The 23,358-nt window shown below is 37.3% G+C and overlaps 2 protein-coding genes and 1 long non-coding RNA gene across 3 annotated transcripts; 2 read left to right on the top strand and 1 right to left on the bottom strand.

Moving 5' to 3' along the window:
• The first annotated feature begins 1,121 nt into the window (after positions 1-1,121).
• Positions 1,122-4,489, top strand: LOC139117803 (otolin-1-like). Its single transcript, XM_070681053.1, has 2 exons — positions 1,122-1,377; positions 3,544-4,489. Exons 1-2 carry the CDS (start codon positions 1,344-1,346, stop codon positions 3,924-3,926), a joined length of 417 nt encoding a protein of 138 aa, XP_070537154.1. The 5' UTR covers positions 1,122-1,343; the 3' UTR covers positions 3,927-4,489.
• A 4,753-nt stretch (positions 4,490-9,242) lies between these two features.
• Positions 9,243-14,290, top strand: LOC139116875 (uncharacterized). Its single transcript, XR_011548406.1, has 3 exons — positions 9,243-9,287; positions 9,822-11,681; positions 12,615-14,290. It is a non-coding gene; the product is annotated as an uncharacterized lncRNA (long non-coding RNA).
• On the bottom strand, positions 13,205-19,496 carry LOC139116874 (uncharacterized). The gene is made up of 2 exons (XM_070679604.1): positions 18,890-19,496; positions 13,205-17,988 (listed from the first exon to the last, which is right to left on the bottom strand). The coding sequence occupies exons 1-2, from the start codon at positions 19,480-19,482 to the stop codon at positions 16,686-16,688; spliced, it is 1,896 nt and encodes a 631-aa protein (XP_070535705.1). The 5' UTR covers positions 19,483-19,496; the 3' UTR covers positions 13,205-16,685.
• Positions 19,497-23,358: the final 3,862 nt, after the last annotated feature.

Genomic DNA, 23,358 nt, shown 5'->3' with positions numbered 1-23,358 from the left:
CCTTACAGTCGTCCTAATTAACATACATTTGCATGGATGTGGCTGGGAAGTTTGTGTAGTTCAAATCCAAACCGTGCGGGTAAATATGACATATGGATTTTGGTTATTTTTCAGCAGGGGGGGTCATCCAATTTTTTCGTCTGACAAAGAGGGGGTCATCTTTTGTCCACGAAAAATGCAGGGGGGTCTATAATTTTTTAAACACCGGCAACAAGATTTTGCCGGCCCCCAGGCCGTAAAAACTGAACGGTCCCTTATATAGCAATTGCATTCTATTATGTACAGCACTGTAAGATTAGTATCCGATCAAATTTGCTGTTGTATTTCTAGATATATCACACTAATAATGAAAGTTAATTAAATATGCAATTATTGATTCAAAAAGACATGATAACACTTAATGTCTTTGCACGCTATTACAGTACAGAGAGATCATCATCTTTGATGCAGTATTTCTCAACATAGCATGCAAATGAGGAAAGTTCACTGAATATACAAACTGGCAATAAATTGACATGATACTACTTTCAACGTCTTTGCAAGCCATTTCAGGACTTTGAGCTCAACAACTGTACCAAGTTTCATCAAAGTTAATGCAGTATCTCTTGACATAGCATACTAATTATGAAAATTCATTAAATGTGCAAACAAGTAATAAAGTGGCATGATAGTGCTAAACATCTCTGTGCACTATTAGAGCTCTGTGTGACCAATATCTGTACAAATTTCAAAGTCACAGTCTCTCTGGAAACAGAACACTTTTTTTAAAAAAATCCAAGTTATCAAAATAAACACTAATTATGAATGCCACACCCACAACAATGAATGTGCATATGTATTTCATGGTGTATTATCATTGTACCAAGTTTGAAGGGAATTGGCTCTGGCATGTCTGAGATATCTGCAGGGACGGACAGATGAACGCATGGACAGACACATGGAGCCTAAATATAAATCCCAAGACTTAGTTTCAGGGGACTAACAATAATTGCATTCAGATATGATTTGAATGTGTAGGATCGAGTCTCCAGAGCCTATATAAGGGCATACTTGGCATGACAAAATCACAGACGAGAAAGTTTTCGGAGAGAGCACAAACATATAGGCCACTTTTCTCCAGGTTTTCAGCATTGTGAAATACATCGTGGACCATTCGCACTGACAGACTTTCAAGAATTGGCCAACCAACTGCACACAAAGGGAGCCAACATAGTTTGATGGTGAAGATGTATATTGTTGTGGTATACATCTTGACTGGAAGTGCCTCAGTTTGGAGCCTGAGCCCTCCAGGCGGCCCTCCAACAAGTGAACCCTGCGTTGACTGATGTGGTAAACAGAACGACATGCCACTTATTGGCATTTTGCGAGGAGAGAAAGGTGAGGGCAACAGTTATTACTAATTGAACATAGTATCATCTCCGTTGTCGTAAGTGACCAAATGAAATGGTTACTTGTAAATTACTTTAAATCTTCAAAAGTTTGTATGTATGCATATAGTTTTCCATCCAAAATTCAACAATACTAATTTTATCGAATTCCTCCTCTTCTTTTACTGCAAAAAGTTTCTAATCTTAGAGACTAAGAGCAGAATGCACATACCTGTGGGGGACAGATATTTGGACTCGCAAACATTTACAATATTTTTTTGGCCTACCATGAGTGGAGGCTCATTTTGAAGCATATCGACTGAAGAAAGTTTACACCTGCTTAGTTTTGTGAAAATTGGATAACTTTATTTTACCCAACAAAGATGGCAGCCATTTTGAATTTCAAGTATCTGCAAATATTGGGTAATTTGTTCCTCTAGTACCAAAATTTGCCCAGTGAACCCCCATTTTTTATCTTAATTTTGAAGGAGGATGCTGAAAGTTTGCTTGTAGAAAGTTTAAGCAAAAGTTTAAGTCTTTCATTTTTGAAGCACAAACTACCTTTAGCATATTTTCAAAAGGAGTACTGTATTATCTTACTCATCTATCTTCCAGCTAGGGCAAGGTTTTTTCATCCTATTTCTCACAAATTTTTGTTTTCAAATGGAAACCATTCTAGTGTGAAGCAAGATAGAGTCACTGTCAAACTTGAGACAGTGGCAGCCATCATTGTAGTATCAAAGACAACCTTGGTATTCAAACCAAAGTAAACTGATTACTGCAGGTTTCATGTATCACCCAACTAGGAACTTTGGTGTATTTCAGCTTAAGCTATGGAATTCAGTTTTAGTAGCATCTGCTGTGGAAACCTTTGAAATGTTACTATCTCTGCCTGCTGACTTGCTTCCTCTCCAAAATATCTTTTAAAAGCTAGCGTCGTTTAAAAAAATATTCACAGATAATTTCTCAACCATTCACAGAGCATACCTCTTTTTTCTGCCATCTTACAACATTTTCACAATTCTCACATTGTACCGGTAGTGTATTAAGTCAAAAGCTTTAATTTGTCTGTTCATCCATTAACAGTAGTGGCTTGTTGTACTACCATCTATGGTTCATGTGATTTCAATACCTGGACTTTTACTATCTAGACTAGATTTTTCACTCACATCCACTTTTGTATTTTTTTTCAAAATAACTAAATCAAGAGTATGCATTATTTTGATCTGTTTATTTATGATTGAGTTTCCCATCTATTGTCACCTTGTAAGCATGCAAACAGATGTGAAAGTTCGACTTGTTGCTACAAAATTTATCATTTCTTCCACAATTATGATGGACTAGTATGGTAAGCTATGTTGCCAAATTTTCTTGGTGTTTCGGCATTTTCTTAGAGCAGTAAAATTGAATTGATAGTCCCCACCAACTTTTTGACCATGTTTGATACATGTTACAACAAACTTGTACTATCATCTGTAGCTTCTACAAACTATATGTTAACTTGGCATTGAACTTGTTTTTGCCATTATGCTATGAATCTGATTATATGATTATGTATTATGACAGTGTTCCCAAAGCAAATCAACAGGCCTTTGATACTATATCAATTATTATGTATATGTTCCTTTTCCAACAAATCAGTTCACATAATCATCCTTGACTAATGTGAGATGATAACAAGGAAACAAAACACCCTCAATGGCTAGCCATACAGGATTGTACCATGAAACAAATTGATGCCCAGTTTGAATTGATCTAACATTTGTATGAAACAAGTTCAGGTACATGAGATCCTGTGTAGCGACTGTGGCCATGAAAAGGTTTGTAAAAAAGTGGTTGCCTTGCAGCATATCTGATTGTACGATATCTTGACAAGAATCAAGTTTGTAACATTTGTTTCAGCATATCAATAGCTTTAACCTGTTCATCCCAATTCCTTGTAAACAAGTCCACACTCACCATTGATATCAATGGGATTGGGCCAAACCATGGTGGTGAAATGGTTAAACAAAATTGCCACCTTGCACCTCATTTGATTGTGCGGCACAACATTTTGGTGAGTAAAATGATAATATTGCAAAAGCACTGACCTGGAAAGGCAACATAAATTTTGGCATAAAATTACAAATACAAAGTTATATATCATCACCAGTCTTTTCTCCATTTACATCCATAGGAGATGCCGGTGCACAGGACGAAAACAGCACAATTGGAAGTCAAGGTCCTATGGGCCCATCTGGAAGATATGGTGCCAAGGGCGACAAGGGTGATAGCGGTATGATGGGTATGATGGGAAGCAAAGGGGAGGCTGGTCTACTTGGAATGACAGGAAGTAAAGGAGAATGGAGAATCTGTGGAATGAAAGGCCATAAGGATGCTTCCAGGGTCAAGGGTGAGAAGGGAGAACCTTATACTTATTATGAATGGTCTGCTTTTTCTGTTGCGAGGTCTTCTGCAATCTATGGCGGTTCCGAATACAAAGCAGTAACTTACGATGTAACTATTCTCAATATTGGTGATGATTTGAACAAAGGCGCACACTGCATGAAAACGCAATAATACAGATAAATTTACACTAATGAGTTGCCTGTATTATTGTATAATACACGTGAACTCACATGAATCTACATGAATACACACTTGCTGAATACAAGCAATGGATTCTTGACTGTTTTCATCTGTATATGCACTATTCAGCTAAAATACAGGCAATAATCCATGCTAATACAGTAAGTATTATTGGGTTTTCATGCAGTGACAGGTGTTTTCACCTGTCAAATTGCTCGGGTGTATTTCTTTATGTTCACTACCTTGAAAGAAGAGAACAAGAATGTAGTTGCATATACAATGTTTAACGATGCAACATCCGGGAGGTTGTTCTCTGATGACGGAAATTGGGAGCGTTACTATAATGATCAGTCAAAGTGTGCACCTGAACTTGTCTGTCAGTGACAGAGTATGGGTCAGAATTGACAAACACTCTGAGTACCAAAATGTTGTGCTTGACAGTAGTACTAAGCCCCGTACAATTTTCAATGGTCACTTGGTATTCCCTAGTGCCTAGTACTTTTTAATGAAATACCAAACTGTATGTTTGCACAAACAGAATTTAGAGTATTTTTTACTGAAAGAGTCCTTGAATTTGGGTTATCTAAGGTAGTATGCGCCTCGAATTTGAGAGGAAAACTTTTGCTCTACTTTCTACAGGGAAACGTTTAACCCATCTCTTTAAAATAAAAAATAAAATTGAGGTCACTTTAACATTTTGGAACTATGGAAATAAATTTGTTATTCAAACTTGCATGCCATTCTTGTGCTAACTCAATGGGAAAAATTAAATTCTTAATTTAAGATAGATAAGAATAAATTTTATTGTCCAATTCGGGAAAATTACCTTTCGCTTCACCAAAAATACATTACACATCACAACATTAAGTGTTGAAATATAAAAATGCACATAGTCTCTATCTCCTTTACAATGATGAAATGAAGTATGTCTGTCTCCTACGGACAAAGGTCTGTATTAAGTATAGTTATTGAACTTGGAATAAACGATTTTTTTGAAAAGGTTATTTCGAATTACAGGTACTCTGTATCGCCGTCCAGATGGCATCTTCTCGAAATGTAAATGAAAGGTCGAGAAGTATTACTGACAGTTGCATTGGCTTTTCTTCGAAAGGCGATTTAATGCAGATCACAGAGTTGATTTTGTTTCTTGCCAATTATTTTTCCTGCCATGTTTAAGACACGTGTGAGTTTATTTCTATTGCTGACACTCAAATTACCGTACCACACTGTAATGTTAACAGTGAGAAACACTCTCTATGAGGCTCTTATAGACATTTTCCAATACACTCTGACTAACTTCTCAACCTCCTCAATAAAAAACATACGCTGCATGGCCTTCTTAACTATATAATTAGTATTTCACTGAAATTCAACCGTTTATCTATTTGTGATCCTTAGTATTTAAAACACACAACAATTTCAACAGATTTTCCATTCACTGCAACCGGTTCAAAAGTGGATCCCTAGCACTGGACACAAAAATAAGATGTTCAAAAGTGTTCAGACTATCAGAGCCTTAACATTTGGGTCACTTTTAAAAAAATTGGAACTATACAAGAGTTTCGAATGTCAGGTGACCCTCAAATGCGCGATGCATTGTGGGTAGGGTCAAGGGTCAAGTGGACATAAACTGACTTACGTAACCATAGCTGCTCATACATAGAACGTAAACAATAACACGGAAGTCCGCTCGCTCCCTTGTCAGGTAAGTTATCGATTGTTTTAGATTCTTTTTTCAAATAGTTTTAACTAATAGAGATATATATGTATCATTTGTATTTAAAAATATATGCTGCTTCCAAATTTTCTTCCAATATTACACCAAAAATCCACAGTAAACTTGGCACCGATCGCTGAGATCGTCATATACTGGCCCCGCGTCGGCGGGAAAATTGAAAATGTATTCACTTCAGTCATCATGGGCAAATCATACCTTTCGCACTATACATGGGATAAACATTTGACATTGACATCGTCGTTTACCACTGTAACATTCATACTCGGGCAATGATAACTGTGAAACCGTTGCTGACATTTCGGTGACGATCTTGATTTTTTCTGAAGTATTGGCGTATTTTTTCTATTAACTGGCACTTTTCTTGTCATTTTCCGTGGTTACGTTGTAACCCAGATTCAGAACTGGGTCTTGATTCTCTGCGATTGGCCTTCCATTCGGGAAGTGATCTGAACATACCCTTGAATATCTACTTGGTGTCAAATTATTGCCTCTAGAATTTTTTTTCTGTTTATCAGTTTTTTCCCATCGAAGCCGCCCTTCTTCATCTGAAAGTAGGGAATGGATGCAGTTGAAGAGGTGTTTGACAGTCACATCGACTTTGACCAAGATTACACATGTGTACTGCACAGTATTTGGTCATCCATTTCTCAATTGGCCCCGCTGTTTGCACAGCCTACAACAACACAATTTCTGTGTCCAGGCATGCCGAAATTGAAAAATCAATTATCAAACTGAAGTACGCCTAATGCCCAATAAAATAGTGTCTCTCTAGGTTTTTGTTTTCTTTGTATGAACCCAACACAACGAGTTCGGTTCAGTATATCAAAAATCTATAGTATACGAATGTACCCTCTATCATACCATGGAGGTTTAACTTCATGTTCATACAGAAATCAAAATGAAAACTAAACGCGAGTGCCTTTCTGCGTGGTACGTCCATGCTCTGAACTACTCGGAGGTTACAACGCGAACGGCCTGGGCGAAACTATTGACGCCAGTATCGAGTCCGCTTGTTACTCCAGAAAAATATGTATTGCTGTTTTGTCAATAATATTTGAATCGAAAGTAGGCTTAATTAACAATATCACTATGGCGTCATGCAGTCATGGAGTGATCGTGGCTGGATGTATTGTTGCGCTGATAATCGTTTGTTTCCCGCCTTAGGCCTATACAATGAGTCCGCCGACTGAATTTTCATTCGGAAATTTATCAAAGACATGTTCGGTAATTAATGCGAATTCTGCACATTTATGAAATATACAATATCATACATGATTGTCATTAGATAAAACTATTTGAAAAAAGAATCTAAAACAATCGATAACTTACCTGACAAGCGAGCGAGCGGACTTCCGTGTTATTGTTTACGTTCTATTGTATGACCAGCTATGGTTACGTAAGTCAGTTTATGCCCACTTGACCCTTGACCCTACCCACAATGCATCGCGCATTTGAGGGTTACCTAACATTCGAAACTCTTGTATTGAAATAAATTTCATATTCAAAATCGCTGCCATTGTTCTGCTAACACCGTGACCAAAAAAAATTGTAATTTCCACAAAAATAAGATGATGAAAAGTCTACAGACTTGCAGAGCTTAAAAATGCACCAAATCTGAGGCTCTCAAAAGTCAATCAAGTCTACAAGTCCAAATGTCTGTCCCTGAGCTGCATTCTGCCTTAAAGACAACCTGAATAAGACCCATCCTCTCTGATCATGAAAACAAAGCTTGGCTGATTACTCTTGTTTACCCATACAGCTCTTCTGAATCCATACTTCTGTCTCGTCTGGGTAGCTAAGACTTTTTGATTGACTTGCACAGACAGTTCAAACAGAAATATCAGTTATGCTTATATTGTCTTGTGTACCCCTTTGCCATATATAGTACCACGGAGTAACGGAAAAAATATTGTTAGATTTGTATTCATATAAAGTCTTTCTTCAAATTTTGTCCTAAACATTTATAGGTTTGTTTCTCATTCACTGTATTTTACAAAGTGTATCAGTTAATGCAGGTGTATCAGTCTTCTTAACTTCAAATGGCATTGTTCATGTTTGTTTGTTTGTTTGTTTGTTTGTTTGGATGAAGCCATCACCATGACAACAAGTGTTTACATCAACCAGACCAGTGAATCTTTGCACCTGGGCAAAAGTTGCAGTTTGAACAGAAACATCTTACTGTAAAGCCAACAGTGTGAGAAGCCGGCACAATATTTTCTGTGAAGGACTTTTCACTGGGTAACGAATTAACACTTTCATTTTCTGTCTTTTGTTGCACAGTCATTTCGTAAAAATTCTTTTCAGAGATAAAAAAAAGTACTTTTGATGGGCTAATGTTGGGGATGTGGATAAGAAACAGACCTTCACCTTTATGGACTTCAAATTTTCAAGTTTATATTAAATTTCTGTTTTCTATTTGTATTTTTATTTTGTTCGTGTAGCAAGAACATTTTAACAATGTTATTTATCAATAAACTAGTTAGCTTGACATGCTCAAGGACATGTGCGTTCTGTATTCAAACAATAACTCATAACGCAGTCTTCGAACAAGACATTTCGGAAGAGGTATTAAAGAAAATGACTTCATGATGAAATATCATTTGATCACATTTGTCTTCCATTTATATAGACATGTGAATCCTGTATTATGCCTTGTCTTCTAGTATTGTAATCTAGTAGGTTGTAAAATATATTAAATGTACTAGACGGAGAGGCATGTATTTTATGCAAACTTCCTAAGTGAGGTTGTTTCCTCCACTGAAAGAGCATTGCAGAAATAAAATAATTGAATTATTCACCTCTCATTATTAAAGCTATATCATTAAAGAACAACATACCAATATCAAACTCCAATATATGAAACTACTCTGTCCGTTATTTAAGGATCTGAACAGAAATAAATGTTTTTTTTGTCGATTCAAACCCTGAATTTGATGGTTGATACAAAACATAAATGATTCAATTCATTGAACACTGTCGATTTTGTAGTTCGTACAAGAATGAAACTGTACTATACTAAATAACAGGATATGCAACCAGGTAACATGAGCAGCGTATGTTACTGGAAATCAATGCGGAATTTCAATCTATCTTTCAGTAATTGGTTGTAAATTTAGCTGCAGAACTTCAGCTTTCATAAAAGCCAATTATTGTACAGTCTATTTCCTAACCAATCAAAGAACAGTTTACGGGCCCCAATCAATGAATGGTTTACGGGCCAACTGGGCACCGATCAATGAATGGTTTACAGGCAAAGGGGGAACAAATCACTGAATGGTTTACAGACAAATGGGGAACCGATCACCGAATGGTTTACAGACAAATGGAGAACCAATCACAGAATGGTTTACAGGCCAATGGGGAACCAATCACTGAATGGCTTACAGACAAATGGGGAGCCAATCACTGAATGGTTTACAGATAAATTGGGAACCAACCACATAATGGTTTACAGAACAAATGGGGAACCTTTTTGCAAATTTCAATAGACCCTTTCCTCAATGTCACCGGAAGTTCGCTTGCGCCCGCGTAATTATATGCACGTAGCCAGTTTGACCTAGTTCCGCTGCAGTCACAGTCAAGCCTCTGGAACGTTCGTCGTCTCTCTACGCACGGTAAGTGTATGCAAAGTTTGTGTCTGTATTTTCGGGTGATTTTCGCCGTTTCAATAAAAAAATTAGCCACTTTCCTGCGAGTGTCAAAATCATCACACTAATTTTGTAAATTTTCTGTCGTATAGCTTGCAAAAATGTTCATAATTTCTGAAAAAATCGAAGCAGTCGATCGCATGGTGTGCATTGTGTGAATGTGTCTAACCCAGTTCGATGGCCACAAATAGCCCCTCATGTTATACTAGCGTATTTTAGCACTGCCAAATGCTTTAAAGTCCTTTAAAAGCTTAGATGTTACGATTATTCATTCTAAGTTCCAGTTCGGTTGAACTTTAATGTAAGTTAGGCTGTCCAACCACAGCATAATAACCGTTACTATGGCTGGAGCTGAGCTTGCCCCTGGCCACTGACACAATGACTCGTTGATAGTTCCCAGTGACACTTGACTTGACAGCTGTTTTCTTTCCTTGTCATTAGCCAGTCTTTAAAAAGCCTGTGCTACAAGCAATAGTTTTATTATCCCTTTTTATTTTACAGGCCTTATTACCATCTGCCATGTGCTTTTGTTGTGTTCCTGGCTGCAGCAATGATAGTAAGCATAATCAAGACAACAGGGTTTCGTTTTCAGCATTCCAAAGCAGCCTCTCTCCAGATATAAGGCTTTCTGGAAGAGAAGACAGATGGAGACCTACTAAATATTCTCGTATTTGAGTCTTTCCACAGTAAAGCGCAACATTTGACATTCTCATTTATAGAGCTATAGCTTTTTCAATGATAACAGCATTCACACAGAACGATATTATTTTTAGTAAGTACTACATATGAACATATATAAAAAAATAATATTAAAGCTGTATGTCCAGCTCAAAAAAAATATAGATTTTTATCTTTGTAAATATGGCCTCTATTTGCTCACCATTTTGTGACATTTTGTACCCCTGTTACATTAGGAAGGGATATTTACAATATTGATACTATTTGAATTGATTTCATATGTCATAAGTAATAGTGTATTATAAGCAATTACGAACTAGATTTATTCTTGGAAAAAAAAAACACTAGGGAAAGGGCCAAATATTATGCCAAAAAATATTGGTAACGCGTGTAACTATGTCTGTCCAACTCTATGCGAATTGATAACATGAGAACAATAAATATAGTGAAGGCTGTAAGCAGCAACAAATCACTCATACATTTGACTTACAATGAAATCTTCCACTATGTAACATTCTTTATTCTGTCTTTATCGAAGCTTGGTTCTCTTGCAGTTAAAATATTTCTGGAAGGCGTCTGTCCACATGTTACACGCCTTACCTCATTTCCAAAATCAAGATTTAAAAAAAAAATTCTTTTGGTATACATTGCTGAAATGTTGTCATTTGAGGGTGCCCTAAATTTCATGTTTTATGGCGCAATTGAATATAAACCAATGGCCACCATTACTGAGAGCACCTGAATGGCAGGATGTCTGTCCTCTTTGTTACACGCGTTACCAGTGTTACACGCGTGGAAGTAATTGTAGTTTAATTAAATACTGGATAGAATAATGTTAATTTGTTTTTTAGTGTGACATTTCTATCTGTATCAGAAAGTTACTGAAAGCTTTCTTTACAACTATTGATGCACCTCAGATGCCCATATCGTTATGAACAAATTGGACGGAACTGATGATGTCTGTCCAATTTACATACGTTATCCCAGACAATACAGGGGTCTTCCCTCTGTTGTCTATATGGTTATCCACAGAGCCAATTTATAACAATTCACTTCATAATTCTGAGGTATTTAACATCGTCATGACATATACATATATAAATCAATCAAGTACACTTATTCAGTTTGGAACACACACAATTTGTGTATAAAGCCAATCCAGTATCTGTCCATGTTACATACGTTGCTAGTGGCCATAACATTGCGTCAGATATCCTCCTCTTCTGATAATATTTAAGATTAAATTACCTTCTTAAGTGTGTTTCTAGTTCTTGTAGACTAATGGGTTTCTATCAAACTTGGCACAGGGATGACAATGGCATACATGTGATCAATACAATACAATGTCATGTCTGTCCATGTTACACGCGTTACTGTTGCCGCGACAATTTGCCCTCCTTCTTAAACAAAGAAATTATTTATCTTAAAAAAATATTTTTAGATGACACACCTGTAGTACTGTCCACCCACTCAACTTTTAGATTCAGATTAATAAATTTAATTTTTGACCTTATTTTCACAAAGTGGTTGCACTTTACTGTGGAATGACTCATTTGTAGTAAGCACTTTGTGAATGGAAAGAAGGTTAATCTCCCTGAATCAGAAAGTTATATAGCAAAGTTGTCACTACCAAAAAGGAGCAAACACAAGCCAAGGCGAAAAAATTCATACAGGGGTATAATAGTGAGTACACATTGACTAATTTTTACAATAATTTCATTCAGTAACTGTTCATTTACAGTTCAGGTTATACACTTCCTTCACTGCAGAACTGACCTACAACTGTTTGTGTAGTAGTTCATGAAATGTTACTTTCTCTTAAGGTTCCAAGACAAGAAATTTGACCTTTTTAATCTAACAATTCTCTAACAGTTAATAAGCTCAGAACCCCTGTAAAGTATACATTTTCTGAAAGCCTAGATATACGGCAACATTTGGTAACAACAGTGTCTCCATTGTTTACATAACTATCACGTGACACGGTAATTTGCATAACCTTTCCAAAAACAGTTTTCCCTATTTTTTGTCTCAATGCTTCAAAATAGCTGACTCAAAATTGCGGAATGCAAGCTGTCACAACGCTCTTCCAAAGTGTGTCTCAGATTTTTTATATCTTGCTTAGTTTTTTTGGAGCACAATTTTAAAGAAATCAACTACGCTTAAATTCACTGCTCTGGAAGTTTTTCTGGCATAAAAACTGTTGTAGAAGGTTTAAAAAATTCTGAGACACACTTTTGAAGACCCTTAGGACAGCTTGCACTCACACAAATTTCAGCCGCATATCTCAAAGCATTGAAACAAAACATAGGGAAAATCTATTTTTGAAAGGTTATGCAAATAACCTGTCACGTGATAGTTATGTAAACAATGGTGCCACTATGGTAACCAAACTGTTCCCCTATATCTAGGCTTTCCGAAAATATACAATTTACGGGGGTTCTGAGCTTCTTAAACACTAGAGAATTGTTGGTTTAAAATGGTCAATTTCTTGTCTTGGAACCTTAATATTATACTCGTTACTGTCCATAATCGTTACTGTCTAAATATTTCTGTACATTGGGTTTTTTGTATCAACTCTAATAACTCTAAGAAACAATTCATGTCTGTTTTTTTCAGCAAAAGCAAAACAGTCTGTTATGGCAATGCTTGCAGCTGAACCAAATCTACATTACCAAACAGAAAATGACCATGATACATCTACATGTACAAAGGTAGGCATCTCCATGTGCACAGTACAACATGTAATTTACATCTGTTACAATTGGAAATTTATTTTTTCATTTCATTTTATCTTAAAGCGCAGTGGTCGTCGCGCTGCGCATCCTCCTGAGGGGGTCCCCCTCTATTGTAAACAAATCCAAGAACGCCGCACATGTTACGGGTTGATTGTAATGTTTGCGATATTGCGGCTTGTTAAAATGGCGGCTGATCTGTCACAAGCATACCAACTATCCAAATGTATAACGCAATAAAAGGTCAATTAATCTAAGTTAAATATCTGCTGAATATTGAACGATGATTGCACGCTGGATTGAGATCACATTTGCTCATGATTTTCTTGAATCAGTTGAATGGGGCTCGGCCACTGTTATCGCTCGAGCCATAGAGCTAGACGTACGCATGTATACGCCAACAGACTATCAACGACCGGGCTCTAGTTTTCGACATCGCTAGCAAGGACGAGAGCTTTCATTTCAAGAGGCCCGACAGGAGTACGAGTACAAAGACAACAACCCAAACTATAGAAATCTACAGCTCGCAGAGCAATGCCCGCTGCAGCAAGAAGTATCTCTGCATCTGTTCCGTTCCGTGGTCTGTATGAACGTCCGTGTCAAACCGGGTATATGGCGCGCTACACTCGGCTGTGGAGAATCCAACTCAACTACAAAGTTTACCCTGTTTAGGGGTGCAAACGAGAATTCCGAGTACAGGTGTCAAGTCAGCGAAGGACCTTTCATAGGTCTTCTTGTTATGTGGGGTTATCTCACTTGAAAGAGGATTCAGACCTACCCGGCAATCAGGAGGTACAACAACGAAGTTTGCCCAGCACCGGTAGGCCTACACCAGCTAGCGGTTGGATCACTGCCATGACAGTGCACAGGACCGGGGCCGGGGCACAGGATCTCTCGATACGTATATGCACGGTGTAGCCGTGCAATTTTCCTGCCAAATGCCGCGAAAACCCGCTCGTTTTGTTTATTGTTTCCTGTCATTTTACTATTTCTTACCACGTAATACTAGGAGAAGTAAGACATGGTGATCAAAGTTGGTTGTAGGGGGTTGTGGGCCAAGTCGTAGCGGGCCGGTACGTTGTGGGACCGGATTCTCTATGTCCGTGTACGTCAACGCGGTAACCGTCTCCCAACAACATCTCCCGTGTCCTGCTCTGGCTTGCCGATCATGGTCTTGAGTGTAATTTTTGTGTTAGGCATTGTGCTTGTTGCTGGTCTACATATATAGGCAATGTTGATCATTTTAGTTATGTATTTTCACTGTACTGTACATAGCATCGTGTACAACCAGCGTGATCGCGCGCGATCAAAGCTTTTTGTTCACTGTGACTGCGTGCAGTAAACTCATAGACATCCACTGTCTATGAGTAAACTCAGCGACATAATGTGCTGAGTGTAGTGTCCCAATGTTCGTAGCTCTACACGAGTTTATAGATAGAAATACACCACTGAAGTTCGTTTCCGATCCTAATATTTTACTATTGCATGATGTTGAGTCTTACAAAGGCCTTAACAAAGTGGGGGACTGCTCCCATCTCACTCCTATTGAAGTTGAGAAGACTTATGTTTACAAAAATGTATGTTTATCAACAAAAAAAATCACGCACGCGCAGCGCGACGACCACTGCGCTTTAAAGACAGGCCAGACTGTGAAATACCAAATGATTATCCATGTCAAACCAAGAGTGTTGATCAGTCTTCTTCTGAAAACAGCCAGTCTTCTTGCAAGGTAAGATTAACCTACTTGTCTCTTTATCTGTGTACATTCCAAACACAATTTCAGCAAACAGGTCAAACAGTAGTACTTTGAATTTTATGTGAATTATTACTTTTCTCAGAAGAAAAATGTTGCACAGCTCAGTAAGTTTTCATGTCACACATCTCAGGTGTGTTAATTACCTGTATTTAAGAAAAGCACTGACTTTATTGGATCTATTTGCAGGAAGTTAACTGAATGAACCAGGACTAGATCACAATGATTTTCCAGAAACATTCAGAACACATTGTTATTCTCATGAGAGATATAACATGTAAATGCAAAGTTTAATTTCTTTTTTATTGTGATATTTCTTTTTTTCAGATGACTGTCTCATCTCTTGACGCCAGCACACAGTATGATGTCAGTGATTTCCTTGCACTACCATCACACTCCAGTACACACCGGGATGGACATGACTACTGTTTTAAAACGGAAATGCCAAATTCGTGTTCAGGACTTGAGTCTTTGAGGTTGCACAGTGCTAGACTTGCTTCAAAAGTAGTAAGAACAGACTATAGAGTTGAATTCTTTGAAAGCGAAAATAGGAAAGCTGCAAGGAGAATAGATAGATTCAGAAAAAGGGAATTTTCACTTGAGAGCATTAAAGTTGATGACAAGGCCATTCAATTTTATACAGGCTTTCCAAGTTATGCTGCACTGCTTGCATTTCACAAATTTGTAGAAAGAAAAGCAGAAAAGTCACAGTATTGGAGAAATTCACATGAAGCAGCAAATCCTATGATTATCAGAAACAGACGTAAGCGTAACAGCTCCAGTCTAGATGAAGTATTCATGGTACTGGTAAGATTGAAAGTAGGACTCTTTTTTCAGGATATAGCAGCCAGGTTTGACATAAGCGTAGCTCATTTTTCCAGGGTTTTTACAACCTGGATTAATTTTCTGCATCACGAGTTGAAACTTCTGTTCCTTTTCCCACTCAAACCCAAATTATGGAAGCTTTACCACAGGAATTTGTGCAGTATCCCACAACACGGGTAATCATAGATTGCACAGAGGTTTTTTTTGAGGTGCCGTCATCTTTATTGGCTCAGAGTCAAACATGGTCAAACTATAGCACCATGATACCTTCAAGGCACTTGTAGGGATCTCTCCCAATGGTGCTGTGACATTTGTTTCTGATCTGTATGGGGGAAGAATATCAGATAAAGAGATTACCAAGAAGTCAGGTTTATTTGACTTGTTAGATTCAGGGGACAATGTGATGGCAGACAGGGGATTTGAAATTGAGAGTATTCTTCCTCAGGGCGTAGATCTTAATATTCCTCCATTTAATGGTCACCGGGCACAGCTCACTGCAACTGAAGTGCAAGACACCATGGACATTGCCTCTGTTCGCATTCATGTTGAACGGGCAATAGGAAGAATAAAAATTATCATATTTTGGATGGAGTTTTACCATTATCTTTGCTCAAAGTTTCAAATCAGGTATTTACTGTTTTGCAGCTATCTGACAAACTTTCTCCCACCATTACTGCCACACAAGAAATGAAAACTTGTCAAAAAGCATTGTCTTGGGGCACTGGATATGAAAATGCATTGAAACCATTGTATACATTGAAACAATATTTATTTCAGAACTTAATTTTTCAAATTAGTAAATACATGATTACTTTTGTGCACTTTGTAAATGAAATGAAGGTTTGCAGTGTTCTGTCAATGAAACATTTGTCCAATGTCATTTGACAATTCTGATATTATAGAAAAAAATGTAAATGTACAATATTGCTGAATCTTGGCATTCCAAGAAAGACTGTAAATATTCTGTGAACTCAAAATTCCTGAAATATGTCATTGAACAGTTGCATCACAATAAATATTGAAAACTATTTATTCCTTCTCTCTCTCTGACTGTTATCTTTTACATTCTAACCTCTGCCCCCCTCAAAAATGATATAAATTAAGTGATAAATACCCCTCAAATGTTGAAAAGCAAATAAGTGTCATCTGGAATTGGATAAATTTGATCAAAACATTTCCATGGCAATATCAATAGATCAGCACAACGTATCATAGGATGATGACGACTTGTGAATTCATAACATCATTAATATTAATAAGATTGAAGATTAGTACAAAACTTACAATGCAGTTTCTTGAGTTCAAAATGAAACACTTCCCCAGAGCAAATTACAACTGAAAAACACCATATAACGTCCCAAAATACTACTTGAATTTTCATTTCCTGACAAAAGGTTTCCATCCCCATGATGATAGAGTTTTACTCCACCTTGACGCGACCTGTTTGATTTTCTGGAAGGAATGCCCTGCGATAGAAGTGGTTAACAGCAGGAAAAATTTTACTGTACAATGCTTCTCTGTTAAATTTGATTCGCTGAACAAACAGGTCACAATCCTTGCCAAACATACTACAAAATCTACCCAGGGCAATCCTGACACATACATTTGGGCTTGAATTTGAATGTAATAGTCATGAGGCTCTTTCAGTTTGACTATACCTTTACTTATTTCTAAACAAGATCTCTTTTGTTGAGCAGCATTTCCAGCAGTCATGCCCTGAAGTGATGAAGGACATTTAACTTTTAACCCACCCTTGGCCTCAAAGAGATCTGCTTCAGTAGGATCAGCCACTACCCTGTCATGACTAGCTCCATAATCAGGGTTGTCTAAACTTAGCATTAGTCCTACTTCTAGTACCTTTATGTTGCTATTTCCCTGTTCTTTCTTTAGAGCCAGGTATGAATTAACAGCATTCTCCTCATTTGTTCCTCCATATTCAAGAGCAAATGTTGTGACCGCAGGTTTGTACATGATTGAGTTCAACAGTTTATCTTGGTCAGCTCGTCGTTTCATGAATTTGCCAAAATTTGATGCAGTCATTTTTGTCCTCCGTATTTCCTGACATGAACTATTGTCCGCCTGTCCTCGTGTTTGTTTCTCAATCTCCTGAATGTACTCACTTGTGCAAGTTCTGGCATTTCTGGCAGCAACGTAATCAACAATTTCATGCAATGCATGTGAATCTATATTGTAGTCATCCTTGAATGGCAAACTACAAACTTCAGGACTATTTTCGATAATTTGGACGTCGTCATCATAGCATGGAATCTCATAACCTGGCTCTTCTGTAATAATTGATGAAGGAACACCGAGACGATCTGGCATTGCTGAAATATCATGGAACAAGAAAAGTGATGATGAAATACCGGCTTCTTTGAAAGTGTCACATAGTGTATGAACACTTTCTTGACGGAAACTTCTTTGTTTTTGAGCTCTGGGATCGTACAGATAAATTGATGTCTTCTTGGTGTAATCTTGACCATATTGATACTTGCGGATTGTAAGTGATTGTACTGGTTTACTGATAGCTTGTAGGCTCCTCGGTTTCGTCCATCGGCACAGTTCACTGGTGCAGGGGACTGGTTCTGCCTGTTGCTTTAAACCCTTCTGGCTAAAATCTTCAAGTGCGAATAGTAAGGCTGTTGTGTGGTTGCATTTTCCCAATCCATCGATACCTTTTCTGGAAAATAAAAATAAAGATATTCTAACTTTACAATGTGTTCCACTCGTGGATGTAAGTGATGAATTATATGTACAAGACAATTCAAACATACAGAGTACTTTTGATGTTTTCCAATTATTTATGTTATGTATGTCAATATACTAGTTTCTTGTTCTACTCCCCTAAAGCATGTTGATACATCCATCATTTTCTTTGCCAACACTGCCTGTTTTTGTATAGATTGTATTATTTTTGTTTACAAATAAAGTTGAGTCCAGATTAAAATTCACTTCTAAACTAAAAAAAAACATCGCTCTTTACACATACGGTACAATCGCTGTTTTGACAATCAAGCTTTAAGACACTAAGCATTTCAAAATGTTTGAGAGATGGAATAGTAAATAACTACAAGTCACAGGTACTGCCCCTTCAAATAGAGTACCTGTCTTTTGGTGACATATTTTCAGTATTTTTTCTGTATGTTCCATAAAGAATGCCCCTTGTCTGATATGACAGTTTTTGTGCACGTAGAGATTGTATTTCGATACACAAGAAGTTAGCGCCCAATCAAAGCGATATGACCTTTCAATACTACAAAACAAAACCTGACAGCCACTCGCTAAAAGGCTAAATGCATCGCCATATAGAACGTGTACAAGCCGTCCACTTCACTCAACCACGCCCCATTCGAAAACATGGACAGCCCTGCGTGGTTTCCCCTGATTATTTCATTTCATCCGGATTAACCTGTAATATTTATGCAATTATGTATCGAGTGTAATATATTTATGGTCAAACGTTGACGAGTTTGTATACTCAAAATACAAATGTAATGTTCGACAAGGCTTATACATCGTTGACGCGACGCGTCGACGACAATCATGACAAGGCAACACAGGAAGTGAAAGTTGTAACTTACCCAGCGGGACAGTCGCAAGCAGCTTGTTGTATCGAGCCCTCGTCATTCAGTCTCACAACAGATCGGTAGGTTTTTCTTCTCATGCTTGCATGTACTCTAGCTTGTACAACTGTTGAATGTTCTTCATGAAGAACTAAGATCTTGTTGATGTGGCCCTCCGCAAAAAACTTGAACGCCTTGAGTTGTTTGTACCCGACTTTGCCCAAAGCATGCGTTGAGTACTTCTCCGATACGACGACAAGGTAGTGATACAACTGCACAAATGTAACTTCTGGAATTAATCGGAGATCGTTCGACCAATTTTTTCCCTTCGTTGATGATAGTAAACCATCGACTGACCACTGTTGGTCATTCGTGAAGTCAGCTGGCGGTGTCGGAGATACGCTCGCACGACATGATGCATCGCTGTCATTGACTCCACCGCCCGACGCATTCGCCGATCTCTCGCCGTTAACTATGGTCAGCACACTCTCAATCAGGTCATTCTTATTGCCACCAACCTTGAGACCTTTAGACTTTAAAATTTCTTTGAGTTGCTTCACAGTCTTCTTACGAACTGAGTCCAATTGCGATGTGTTGTCATCGATTGCCATAGCGCACCTAACGCGAGGACGTTGGCAAGGCGACTTCCGCAGCTGAACTACCGGTAAGTCAAATCGCCATGCAAATGATATGCTAATGTCCCTTCCGGTATAATGAGGAAAACGTTATTTCTACTTGAAGATTAAGTGTTAAATTGCTGCATGATTGTGCATGACACTTTGAGATCCACAGAGCTCTCAAATAAACCATACAAACAACAGGCGGATTGCCAAACCAGTTTTGCACAGCCAGACGGTTTAGGGCAGTCATGATTGTATGGCAAAGATCAAGAGTAGAATAATGCATTGTGAAAAAATCTTCGACTTTGTTACATGTAAGAACGATGCCTGTGCTTTCATCATGAATTTTGATTTTGAAGATCCGAAAGAGTATAGTGGAAGCAATCTTGTCGCCGGCTTGCTTGATGTTTATTCAAAGGGACCATAGCCGTAAGGGATCATTCGTTATTTACGGGGAGGAGGGGGGGGGGCGGTGGAATTTGAGCGACAAATGAAACGTAAAAAGCGACCCCCCTCCAAATTAAATTTCTAAAATTTGACCCCCTCATTCATCAATTGTAAAATGTGACCCCCCCCCCCCCCATGAAAAAAACATTCATCAGATTTGATTCATTAACCCTTCGCACCCTGTGGCCCTGGGCTGAAAAAGTTTCCTCACATACTAGGAGAATCAACATTTTTGGTGAAATGCCAAAATCAAATTTTTGCACACACATGAACTTGTAATCGCTGTAGTCTAATCAAGTACACTAATATCAATAATTAAGAGTACATAAATACACAGATTTACCTAGTTTTCTATTGGAAAAGAATTATTCATAGTTTTCCATATAGACGAGATAGTGAATCAACATTTCGATGACATTCCAAAATCAAATTTCTTGCACAAACATCCACTTGTTACCACCCTAGTCTAATCAAGTAAATTAATATCAATAATCAAGCGTACATAAATACACAGATTTAACTAGTTTTGTAATGGAAAAAAATTATTCATAGTTTCCTCTGACAAGATAGTGAATTAACAATTCGGTGAAATTCCAAAATCAAATTTCTTGCTCACACATGCACTGGTATCTACCCTAGTCTTATCAAGTACATTAATATCAATAATCAAGAGTCTATAAATACACAGATTTAGCTAGTTTTGTATTTAAAAGAAATTATTCATAGCTTCTCATAGATTATGAATGGAGGACTTGTGTATTTTCTATTTTGCCTGGGAGTTCTTGTGTGTTATCACTGTATACTTAGGGAGTCCAAGATGGGAACTTTCCAGAGAGTATACAGAAAACCCAACACTCCAATCGCAGACTTTTTAGACAGTTTTGAAATTGTTCTAAGTCGTATTGCAATGAAAGGAAGGAGCTGCATGATTGTTGGGGATTTCAATATCGATGTTAGCTCAAATTCTAGTACGACAACTGCTTACACTGCATTATTACATTCTTTGAATTTTGATCAACTCATAAATATTCCGACGAGGGCTAATGAGCATAGTAGCACTATAATAGACCATCTGACCACCAATATTACAGATCACTACTTGGAATGTGGATGTATTGAAACAGACATTACCGATCATTATGCAAATTTTGCGTTTGTCAATGACATGAAGCGAATCTCCAAGCCAGTGAATAGTTACACTCGCTTCGATTTCAAGTTTTAGTCGAAATTCACTTCTTCTGACTTGAGAGATGTTTCTTGGCAACCTGTTTTAGAATGTACAAATCCGAATACAGCTTATGGTATTTTTTATGATCTCTTTCAAAATGTAGCTCTGAAACATGCGCCAAGAAAGATAGTCAAATGCCCAAATGGTATCGTAAAGAAACCATGGTTGACAAAGGAATTCTTATTTCTATTCGTAAAAAACATGTCATTTTTTCGAAATGTAAGCGTTCATCAATGAATAGTGGCTTCATCAATATTATAAACTTACAGGAATGTCTTGACTAAATTCTGAAGTTAGCCAAAAAGCGTTATTTTTGTAACAAATTTACTTCGGCCGGGGGAAATTCTGGCAAAACCTGGCAGGTAATTAATGAACTTTTAAATAGAAATAATCGGAAAAGTATTACACCAAATAAGTTGAATCTGGAAAATGGTCACGACACTGTAACAAATTCTAGCGATATTGCTGAAGCATTTTGCGATTATTTTACAAATATTGGCCCAAACCTTGCAGCTAAAATTACAGAGCATGTTGATTTTCATAAATACCTAAATCGTAGGCATAATGGGTCATTTTATCTGCAACCTGTTCATGCACAGGATATCAGGAGAGAATTACTTTTAATAGATCACAACAAAGCCCCAGGTCATGATCTCATTCACCCGCTTCTCGTTAAATATGCAGCCGATTACATTTCCACTCCACTGTCACACATTATAAATCTTTCAATTTCAACCGGATTTTTTCCAAGCGAGTTGAAGATTGCAAAAATAACATCTCTGTACAAGAAAGGTTCCCCCTTCGACCTTGGTAATTATAGACCGATTTCAGTTTTGCCTGTTTTTAGCAAAATTGTTGAAACTGTTGTAAACAAGCAACTCTGTTCATTTCTTGACAAACACAACATTCTCTTTGATATGCAATATGGGTTCAGAAAAAAGTACAGTACAAAATTGGCACTTGCTGATATTGTTGCTTATTTGACAGATAATATGAACAAGGGTAATTCCAGTCTAGGTATTTTCATTGATTTAAAGAAGGCATTCGATACTATCAATCATGACATTCTTATACAAAAACTTCATTATTATGGGGTTAGGGGTATTCCACTAGATTGGTTTCACAGTTACTTATCAGATAGAAATCAATTCGTGGTGGTTGATGGAGAACCCTCTACTCAAAGACAAATCAGGTGTGGAGTACCTCAAGGATCGATACTTGGTCCAACTTTACATTGATTTATATCAATGATATCTGTAATGCAACCACTTATTTTAATTTTAGGCTGTTTGCCGACAATACAAACATATGTAGATCTGTATATGCCCAGCAAATAAATTTGAATGACGTCACTTTTCAACTTAATGAGATCGACAAATGGTGTAAGGGAAATAATTAACCATAAATGCAGACAAAACAAACTATATGAATATCAAAACACCCCAGAGAAGGGTTACTTTTGAGGGTAACTTGCGTATCGGTACTACAGTTATTAAAAAAGTTTCTTCAGCAGGTTATCTTGGTGTAAATATTGATTCTTCATTTTCTTGGAAATCACACATTCAGAGAATTGTAAAAGCTATTACATCGAAAATCGGTATTATTTCAAAATTCGACATTTTGTTCCAAAATCTGTTCTTCTTCATATTTACAACGCTTTTATTTTACCTCACTTATCCTACTGTATTGAAATTTGGGGAAACACCTATCAGACTTACCTTGAGCCAATTCTCCTTCTTCAGAAAAAGCTAGTTCGCTTAATCACCTTCTCTGATTTCCATGCTCATTCTGAGCCTTTGTTCCGAAATTTACGTATTTTGAATATTTACAAGTTAAGTAAATATTACTCATGTATGTTTATTTTTGACTTAAAGCATAACAATTTACCCCATAGAATTGATCGTTATTTTGACCTTGTCTCTCATGATTATCTAACACGTTCAATTACCGACAATAATATTCGAGCCCCACATACAAGACTTAGAATTATTCAACATAACATGACGTATGCAGTTACCAAACATTGGAACTCTTTACCACTTTCATTAAAGAAACTAGAATCCAGAAGTTTATTCAAAACGGAATTGCATTCTTATTTACTAAATTAATTTTACAAACTCTAGTGTCATATTTATTTTAGTGTTATATTTATATATTTGTTGTTGCTGATTGACACTTTATTTTTTTTATTA

The sequence above is a fragment of the Ptychodera flava genome, chromosome 18 (genome assembly GCF_041260155.1).
Source record: "Ptychodera flava strain L36383 chromosome 18, AS_Pfla_20210202, whole genome shotgun sequence".
Classification (NCBI taxonomy): Eukaryota; Metazoa; Hemichordata; class Enteropneusta; family Ptychoderidae; genus Ptychodera; species Ptychodera flava.
This window is presented reverse-complemented; position numbering and strand designations above follow the sequence as displayed.

What these genes read in the sequence shown, in the direction of transcription:
- LOC139117803 (XM_070681053.1), top strand. Translation starts at nt 1,344, where the DNA reads ATGCCACTTATTGGCATTTTGCGAGGAGAGAAAG. An exon ending in CATTTTGCGAGGAGAGAAAG is followed by an intron (nt 1,378 to 3,543) that starts GTGAGGGCAACA and finishes TTACATCCATAG; the next exon opens with GAGATGCCGGTGCACAGGAC.
- LOC139116874 (XM_070679604.1), bottom strand. Translation starts at nt 19,482, where the DNA reads ATGGCAATCGATGACAACACATCGCAATTGGACTCAGTTCGTAAGAAG. An exon ending in GCTTGCGACTGTCCCGCTGG is followed by an intron (nt 17,989 to 18,889) that starts GTAAGTTACAAC and finishes TTTATTTTCCAG; the next exon opens with AAAAGGTATCGATGGATTGG.